This window comes from Balaenoptera ricei, chromosome 1, assembly GCF_028023285.1.
Source record: "Balaenoptera ricei isolate mBalRic1 chromosome 1, mBalRic1.hap2, whole genome shotgun sequence".
Taxonomy (NCBI): Eukaryota; Metazoa; Chordata; class Mammalia; order Artiodactyla; family Balaenopteridae; genus Balaenoptera; species Balaenoptera ricei.
In genome coordinates, this window is record NC_082639.1 from 11,825,845 (window position 1) to 11,835,306 (window position 9,462).

Genomic DNA, 9,462 nt, shown 5'->3' on the forward strand with positions numbered 1-9,462 from the left:
TATATATAAATATTTTTTACAACAAATATTTTATTTTGAGTAAAAAAAAAAATGCCATTTGAGAAATATTTGGGGATCTCCCTACAATTATAGAGTTTGGGCATTTGTTGCTCTTGCTTGTTGAAGGTTGGAGCCAGAAAAGGCACCCCAAAGATGGACCAAGAAAGGGAGATGCTGAAGAGAGAAGTTTCCAGCAGATCCAGCCAGAGCCTTTTGTTTTCTAAACCTGGTGGAAGGAACTAGAAACGTCGTCCCGCTGGGCCTCGCGTGATCCTCCGTGAGTCAGTGTAACTCTTCTGCGTCAAACTACTAAGATGCTTTTTTAGGACTTTAAAGGTTGCTACCCGAGTGTGTTGCTTCCTAGACTGGTATTTTGCACAATACTGTATTTTGGAGTGTGTGAGGAGGGGGGTTCTTTTCACAGATAGTACGAATGTAAACATACTCAGGCATATGAAGAATAAGTTTGACATTCAGACTCCTAGGCCCAGTAGATACAATTATGTGTTTGGGTAGTGACAAACCCACATGTCACACCTCCAAGGAGCTCCGAGAAACCCGCAGTTGAGAAAACCCAGGGCGTGTACTGGGGCCACAGGACAGAATGGTAACCTCAGGGCTGTTGGGGCCACGGTATAGTGCATTTATATCTGAATTTATTATAATAAATTTGAACACCAACATGTTTTATCGCTTCCATAACAGTGAGTCATGTTTATAGGGCGCTCTGCAGTTTTCAAAACACTTCTCATCTAATCCTCTCCCAAGCCCTGGGAGGTAAATAGCATTATGTTCCCCATTTTACAAATGAGGAAGCTGAGGCCCAGAGAGGTTAAATGGCCCATCTAAAGTCACACAGCTAGTAAATTCAAGAGTTGGGTCTGGAACCCAGGTTTCTAACTCCATCTCACGCTGCCCATTCTGCCGCACCAAGACAGCCCAGTAGGTCAAGTCCCAGGCCATCAGGACAGACCAAGTACCCAGTCATCAAAGAGCACACACTGCCCAGGTGGACACACCCCTTTCCCATGGTGTTTGAAGAGACCCTCATTTTTGCCTTCTCTCCAGCCATCTGTTCTCTCCCTGCCTTTCTTGTACGGCCAAAGACCACCAAACAAAACAGGAGGAAGAGCCAGAAGTCATGAATATCATTATTTTTTATTTTTAAAAACCCACCATAAAAATATTTTGATATTTTAAAACCAAATGCATTCTTTATACTGATTAAAACTAGAAGGAAATGGGACAAGTTATTTGCATGATCTTCCACTAAAGGTACCTCTTACACAGTGAGAAGAGTGAGCATCACCTGACCTTAAAAATGATCTTGAAAATCCCAGCAGTTTTCCATAAAGAACATGATATTACTTATACTGTACCATATCCCCAAAATCCAAAACAGCAATCTCCAGCACCAGAAAAGATCACTTGGTCAGGCAGTAGTTAAGTAGCTGGCTCATGTTTGGAAGCCAAATTGTGTGGGGAAAAAAAAATACTTTGGTTGAATACAAATATTTGAATTTGCATAAGTTAAATGTAATGCCTATGTGACTCCAGTGTATTTGAGGTCTTTCAAAGGACATGTTAATTTTTATCATATAACATTGCAACCCACAATGGCAATTTCCTTTCTTCACTCCTTGAACTACATGGTTCTTTAGGTGTCTCCTCAGCCACACACCCCTTTCTCTGAGAATGCACATTCCCCAGCCAGATTTACCCTACCTACTGCTGCTCTCTTGGCCACACGTGATTGGCTGATCGGTAGATATTCTACCCAAGCCAGACGAATCAGGTTTCTCTTCTAACCCAAGCTGGGCCAATCAGCACCTGTGCTCTTGATATTTGGAAGTGGGACACGGAGTCACCACACAGGTCATTAATGGTCCAGAGCTGAAGGTCTTGATGCAGTTCCCAGCTGGGGTGACCATTTCTCCCACTGTGTTTGGAGAAACAAAGCCAGTCTTAGAAAGAGATGGCCAGGATAGATAAGCAACAAGTAGAGAAAAGAAACCAAGACCCAGGGAATTCCCTGGCGGTCCGCTCTGCGCTTTCACTGCCAAGGGCCCGGACTCAATCCCTGGTCAGGGAACTAGGATCCCATAAGCCACACAGCGTGGCAAAAAAAAAAAAAAGAAGAAACCAAGACAACCCCCAGAGAGACAGTGCAGCAGACACTACAAGCCCCTTAGTCATTGCCTCCCTCTACTGTATAAGCAGCACACTAAATGCCCTCATTTCCCAGCATCCCTTGCAGCTAGACCTGGCTGTGTTGTTCAATTCTGGCCAATGACATGCAGGTGAAGGCCCTGGGCAGGGCTTCCCTTCTGGAGTTAAAGGCAAGGCTTTGCTAGGAGAAAGCTTTTTCTCTTTGTCCCTTTGCCTTGTCTCCTTTTTCTCTCCTGGAGCTCAGACTTGGAGCTGGAGCAGCCACGTTGGGGATCACCAGGTAACAAGCAAGAGACCAAAGCCCACCTCAAAAGACAATGGAGTGGAAAGACATGAAAAGCCTGGGTGGGAGCCTAGTGGCATCACTGTGCTCTGGACTGCACCTGAACTGCCTACCTCTGTACATCCTGTTGTATAAATAAATAAATCCCTATCAATTTAAGCCACTGTGGTCAGATGTACCTGTTTGTGCTGTGGAGCAAACCACTCAAAACTTAGTGACTTAAAATGGCAACTATTATTTCTCATGATTCCATGTGTCAAGCTGGCCACTTGTACTGGTCTGGTTGGCTTGGCTGGGGCTAGTTTAGGATGGCCTCGTGTACAATGCCTGCCCTTGGGTTCCACTAGGACTTTTTGTATCACTCAAGATTCTCTGGTTGCAAACAACAGAAGTCTCCTGTGGCTAACTGAAACAGAAAAGGAGTTTACTGAAAGGAAATGAGGAAGGTTAGAGAATCAAAGGGCAAGCAAAGCTGAGGAGTCTGGACAGGCAGGAGCTGTCTTTTCTTCCCCATAGATGGCCCCTTTTTGCTTCAGCCGGTTTGAGTTTCTGTTATTTGCAACCAAAATGGCATTTACGAAGACGCTCTGCACAGCCCCAACTGGTAGCTCTGAGACGCTACCAGCGACCTTTCTTTCCCCTGACGTCGTACCAGGGGACAACTAGGTACCTGCCGTCCCCCCACCAGAACTCCCAATCTTCTGATCCCCCAAGAAACTAAGCCCAAAAACTTCCTTCCACCCTTGCCAATGGGGGCCCATTTGGATTCGTGACTTTGCAGATAAGGTGCCCTTCTCCAGCAACTTGGCAGAGCCAGCAGTGCCTGCTGTCGTGGAAACCGGAGTCATGAAGTGTGTGCGGAAAAAAACAGCTTCCTCCGGATCCGCGTTCCGAAGTGTGTTCCTGGTAAGTGAAGTGGTTTCCAATTTTTTAGGGTCTTAGGGATGAAAGCAATACACTGACGATGAGAAGAAACCCAAAACCTGCTAATGCTAATGTGCTCCTCTTTTTCCCCCCCCCCCATAAATTTATTTATTTATTTATTTATTTATTTATTTATTTATTTATTTATTTATTTTTGGCCGCGTTGGGTCTTCGTTGCTGCACGCACAGGCTTTCTCTAGTTGCCGCAAGCAGGTGCTACTCTTTGTTGCCGTGCGCAGGCTTCTCATTCCGTTGGCTTCTCTTGTTGCGGAGCACGGGCTCTAGGCATGGGGGCTTCAGTAGTTGTGGCATGCGGGCTCAGTAGTTGTGGCTCGCAGACTCTAGAACGCGGGCTCAGTAGTTGTGGCGCACGGGCTTAGTTGCTCCGCGGCATGTGGGATCTTCCCGGACCAGGGATCAAACCCGTGTCCCCTGCATTGGCAGGCAGGTTCTTAGCCACCAGGGAAGCCCATGTGCTCCTCTTTTTCGTACTGAGTTTCCTAAAGCAGGAGTTAGGGAGCCAGGTGAGGGTAAACTCTTCCGGCTTATCAGCTTGGCCTCATTTCCATCAAGATGCGCCGCTTGCATCTGTCTGCTCAGTGTCCCGAGTTATTCTGGGCCCATTCATGATCTTATGTGCCTGCTTTTGTTTTTAAACATTTTTCTTTGTCCATCTGTTCCCCGGGAATCCATTGCAATGCCTCCGTCCTGCAGTGGGAAACATAAGCACGCTCCTTGTTTTGAGTTTCCTCTCATCATATTGCTTTCATTCCTAAGACCCTAAGATATCGGAGGCAGGGCTTCCTTGGTGGCGCAAGTGGTTGAGAGTCCATCTGCCAACGCAGGGGACACGGGTTTGAGCCCTGGTCTGGGAAGATCCCACATGCCGCGGAGCAACTAGGCCCGTGAGCCACAGTTACTGAGCCTGTGTGTCTGGAGCCTGTGCTCCGCAACAAGAGAGGCCGCGATAGTGAGAGGCCCGCGCACCGCAATGAAGAGTGGCCCCCGCTTGCCACAACTAGAGAAAGCCCGCGCCCAGAAACGAAGACCCAACACAGCCAAAAAAAAAAAAAAAAAAATATATATATATATATATATATATATATATATATATATATATATATATTAATTAATTAATTAAAAAAAAAAAAAGATATCGGAGGCAGAAATTTTACCTCTGGCTCGACGTGGTCTTATCATCACAGATTAGAGGTGCCCTTTGACTGATAAATCACTTTTATGGTTAAACAACCAGCCTTCATTCATTCCAGCAAACACCAGGTACCTACTACGTGCCAGGTACTAATGATACTGTGCTAGACCTTGGGGCCTTAACCTTTGCTCCCCTTTCTTTTCACGGTCTAATCTGCTGCCTTCCTGCAAAGGAGTTGGAATCATTAATTTAGTGGGTGTGTTGCCTGGGAGAGCTCACCTGTGACATTCCCATCCTCTTTTTTGGCTTTCGATGAGATTATTGCTGGACCTTCTCTAGAGAGAGCTGCATGCAGCAGTGACCCTCTTCTGGGAGTTTCTTTGTGCCTTTCAACAGTTGAAATTTAATAGCTAATAATAGCCAACTTTTTAGAGCATCCTTGCCAGCCGTCAGACCCTGCACTAAGCATGGTCCAGACGTTATCCCGCTCAGTCCTCACTGTCTGTATCACTCCTGTTTCACGTGTGAAGATGATGAGAAGTAAGTTGCTTGCCCCAGAGCAGGCGCATCAGAGCCCAGACTTCGTGCTCAACTGCTCCAATACATCGTTTTCCTCGGTGAAGTCCAGGAACCAGCTTGGTATCTACTGGTTGACGAGGATCAGGTCAGCAAACATTTTCTATAAAGGGCCATTTCCCTTTGTGAACCATGGGGTCGCTGTCATCACTACTCAACTCTGCCATTGCAGCATTATGCCTAAACAAATGAGCTTGGCTGTGTCCCAATAAAACTTTATTTATAAAGATAGGCAGAGGGCCAGATATGCCAACCCGTGTTAAACTCTCACCCAGACTAGATTGTTAATATCTGCATGGCTATTGTCTGCCGCACGACTACCAGGAAGACAGCTGATCATCATCTCCATCACTGAGAGCATCGTGAGCTTTTACTACGTGCCACGTGCCACGCACTAAACGAAACACTTTACATAAATGTTCTCATTTAATCCTCTCAAGTACTCCAGGAGGAGAGAGCCATTCGAAAGGCCTCTCGACAGGTAAAACACGCTGCCCAAGGTCACCCCAAAGGGATTTTCAAACCCAACTCCTAACCATGACACCACACTGCCTTTCACCATCACCGTGCTGCATCTGGACAACAGGAAGCTTTGCTGGTGAGTCTGGACACCTGCCTTCCACTGGACCAAGCCTGAAAGAACCAAGACTTCATGACACATCCCTTCCTCTTGGCATCCTGGTTTACTAGCCCTTCTTAGAGTCCCCTGCTTTCTTTAGTTACTACCTAAGTTCAGGTGTTCCCAGCCTAGGCACCATGCTCTCTCTTTCAACCGACTTTGCCTGTCTCCGCCTTGTATTCATTTTACAACCTTCCTTTCAGTTTCCCAAATCCACATGTGCCCCTGCAGCGGCCACAAGCAGTGTTTACCCGTAACTTCCTTTTACTCCTTCCACCCTGTGTGCTGAGCAGAGAGCTCTAAATGACCTCTGGGCCACATCGATGCCCAAGGACCAGCAGGTCACCCGGCCCCAATCCCTATCTGATGCGGCTGACGCTGTCCTCAGAAGAGCAGGGGACAGACACTTGAGAGGCTTGTTGTTCAAGAGATCCTATTAACTTTTGTGTTGAGTCATGTGCGTGCACAGAGGTGTCACTTTAGCAGCTTCTCTTTCTTGGCAGTGACCTTGAGACCTGAAATCGGGCCACCGGATGCTCTGGAGGGGACACTGAGAAAACATCCAGCCCATCCTGAGCCCTCAGGCAGAGCAGGCCATCATGCGTCCAGTCAACCCCGATTTCTCCAACAAGGACCTTGGGCCAGGCACCATGCAGGGCACTGAGGAGCCAAAGCTGAACCAGACAGACAGGTCCCTTTCCCCAGGAAGTTGTGCTGGGATGGGGTGGGGTAGGAGGTGTCAGATATTTTATTAACAGCTTCATTGTGGGTTGTAATAAGTGCTGAGTCCCAGCCAGAGGCGGGTTTAGCTGGAACAGTCATAGCCTCTGTCAGTCCCTCAGCATGGGGTCCAACAGATCTCACTCTTCAAACTGGCTAGTCCCGCTCTCCCCGCCCCCATCCCCACTCTTGCCCATGACCAGAAGAATTCCAGGACCAGAGCCTGGTGCCAAACACACTTAATAAATAGGTCTTGATTGCCGGGACGTAGACGCACACTGCTTTCACAGAATAGTATAAAAATCGAAATCAGCTGCCCATATTATTGCCATCTTTGGAAAGGGTCCAGGAGGGCACTGCAGATGCAACATTGTTGAGTTTTAAGCCACATGGTACACACACACACACACACACACACACACACACACACACACAAACAGAGTCTTTGAGAGTTTAAAACAGGGCTAAGACTCAGGCCTATCAGTTGTTAAAGTTGGACACAGAACCACCTGGGGTTTAACAGAAGCAGAAATCACGCTCAGATTTTTTTCCTCCAGTCTGTCCAGTCGGGCATATGCAAATAATTTGCAAGACAATTTTCGTTTTCAAGTAGATTCAACGCATCCAAGATAACCCCAAAAAGAGAGCTCACTAGAGAGATAGGTTGGCTTCTAATGACCTGCAACCACCTGCAGGTCTTGGCCCCATCGTGCCCTTTTGCACCTGCCCTGCTCAGCAGTCCCATGAGTGCCTGCCTGACAAAGCTCCCCCACCCCACTCCCCCTTGCGCAGCTTCCAGACTTTGCAGGAGGAGAGAAAGCCTCCGAGATCAACCAGGCTGTGACCTCATTCCCTGCTCTCACTCCTCCAATCGCTCCAAATGAGTATCTGGGTTGTCCCTGAACTTTGACCTCTGTGCACCTTTCTCTATCCATCACGGGTTTGCTGGTGAACACGGAGGGTTTATGATGATTAATTAGTAAATTGGTATTTATAAAGTGCCAAGTGAATGATGTAGTTTATGAGCTGACTTTTATCTCTGCTGGCCTCCCTAATCCCTTCTTGTTTTCCCAGCACCTCAAGCTGGAGGGACCACCCAGTTCCGTCCGGCTCTGGAATGCCCCTCAGAGCTCTCTCCATCTGCCCCCATCACCCAAGAGCTCTTCCCAACCCTTCCTGCGTCTCCCTCCTCTTTTTCAAAGTGCTGTTGTTTTTCTTAATATTACCTTACCCCTCCTCAAAAGACAGTTACACAAGTAGATGTGGGAGGAAGCAAAGAAATATAAGTCAACGATGACTAAGTCTGCCTAGCTCCCTTGTCGCTGGAGTTTTGTCAGAATTGGCTCTCTCTCACCCCTGCCTCTGTAAAAATCCTTTGCCAAGGGTGTGATTTTTCCTGAAGATCATTCTTTCCGCATGACCAAATGCCGTAATGCATAACCAGTCCAGATCGTTTCTTTCTGCCCAAATCCATGCTTGGGACACAGCGCTCAGGGTCACTCAGAAGTGATTTCCCCTAATGAACAGGCAACTGATGGTTCCCGGAAGTTTCACCAGCAATCAGGGATCATCAGTTATCCTGGCCTGTTCTTCCCCCACTACTTCTCTGGTTTCTGAATAAGTGCTTTTCCTGAAGTCCAATGACCTTAGAAAGAAAGAGTTCAAATAAAATGCAGCCCCTAGCATGCATCTCTGTCTTTGGAGCGGATCAACAAGGCCTCTGAAATGAGGCAGAGCTCTGGGCAGCATGAGCTCCCACTCCATGGTCACAGAGTCTCAGGCCTCTCAACCCCTGAGCACCTGTGAGAAAATCAGCCCAAGAGGTGTTAAAAGGGCTCACCCATCCGGCAGCATTTCCTGAGCTCTGCCTGAGCATAACAGCAGCAAGGTCTGGGCGTTCTGTTCCCCTTTTACAAGATGCAGTAGGTAATGAACTGGAATTCCCCCAACTGTGCATCACGGAGCCTGCCCTCCCTCCAGAGGGGTTGTGTCCACAGGAGCCAAATGGGTAACTGACCAGAGCATTTAATACATACAGCCTGTGTGATTAATTCAAACCAAAACCCCAGGTTTTTCACATACATGTAAATTGTTTTGCAAGAAGGTAAACCCTCACCTAATCTCTTCACTGTTAAAAAGTTTGCTCCCAGATGCAAAACATTTCATAATGAAGGTAGCCCTGGGAATTCCCTGGCAGTCCAGTGTTAGGGATCCGTGCTTCCACTGCAGGGGGCACGGGTTCAATCCCTGGTGGAGGAACTGAGATCCTGCGTGCCTCACGGTGTTTCCAGAAAAAAAAAAAAAAAAGGTAGCCCTATTTCATGCAGATCCGCTATAAACCATAGGTTGGGGCAAGTTGAGGTTCATCAGATTTTTTTAAGTAATTAGCTGCTTTAAAAAGAAAGCTCAGAATTTGCAAACCCAAGCATTTGCAGGCATAATTTTTAAAGTTTTGATCTACACCCTGTCCCTAGTCTTTTGCATTCAATAAAAATACAACTATTTTGCTTCTGTTGGGTCCTTAAAGGACACATATGGAAGATATAGAAACTTACCTTTTACAAGTAGCTGTACCAAGTTGCCCAAGACCAAGAGAAACTTAATTCCAAGCTTTAAAAAAAACAAAATCGTGTCATTTAAGCTGAACATCTTTATTGGATTCAGAAACAATCTCAAAAATAAGTTAATGTAAATTTCATATTTTCTTGAACCCTGAAGGGTTTTTTTCTCAATTTTTTTATTTTTAAAATGCCTTTTAAATTAATTCAGCAATATTCTTAAACTGTGGAAAATCAAAAAATATCAATTGAGGGTTTGTTCTGTGCAAATCAGTCTGTAACAGCTTGCTGGTTTTACGTTCTCAAGTGCTCTCTGCCTCCAGAGCACTGGTTTCTTAAGTCCTAAGCCCATCTCTTCTCTGCACATTGACTGGTAGGAGATGCTTCTGCAAAGGGGTCTTGAGCATCATCCTAACATTCTAGAGCAGCGGTCCCCAACCTTTTTGGCACCAGGGTCCGT

General features: G+C 46.6%; 1 protein-coding gene across 7 annotated transcripts in view; it reads left to right on the forward strand.

The window, feature by feature from the left end:
• Positions 1-3,292, forward strand: part of FHAD1 (forkhead associated phosphopeptide binding domain 1) — a 144,310-nt gene extending 141,018 nt beyond the window's left edge. For 5 of the 7 annotated variants that reach the window (XM_059913903.1, XM_059913831.1, XM_059913874.1 and 2 more), the window contains one exon: positions 127-2,594. In XM_059913903.1, coding sequence (XP_059769886.1) covers positions 127-243 — 117 coding nt within the window. In that variant the 3' untranslated portion in view covers positions 244-2,594. Of the gene's footprint in view, positions 1-126; positions 2,595-3,233 lie in introns of those variants that run through there. The other 2 variants (XM_059913837.1, XR_009500883.1) reach the window with 2 other exon arrangements.
• The last annotated feature ends 6,170 nt before the right edge of the window (positions 3,293-9,462 follow it).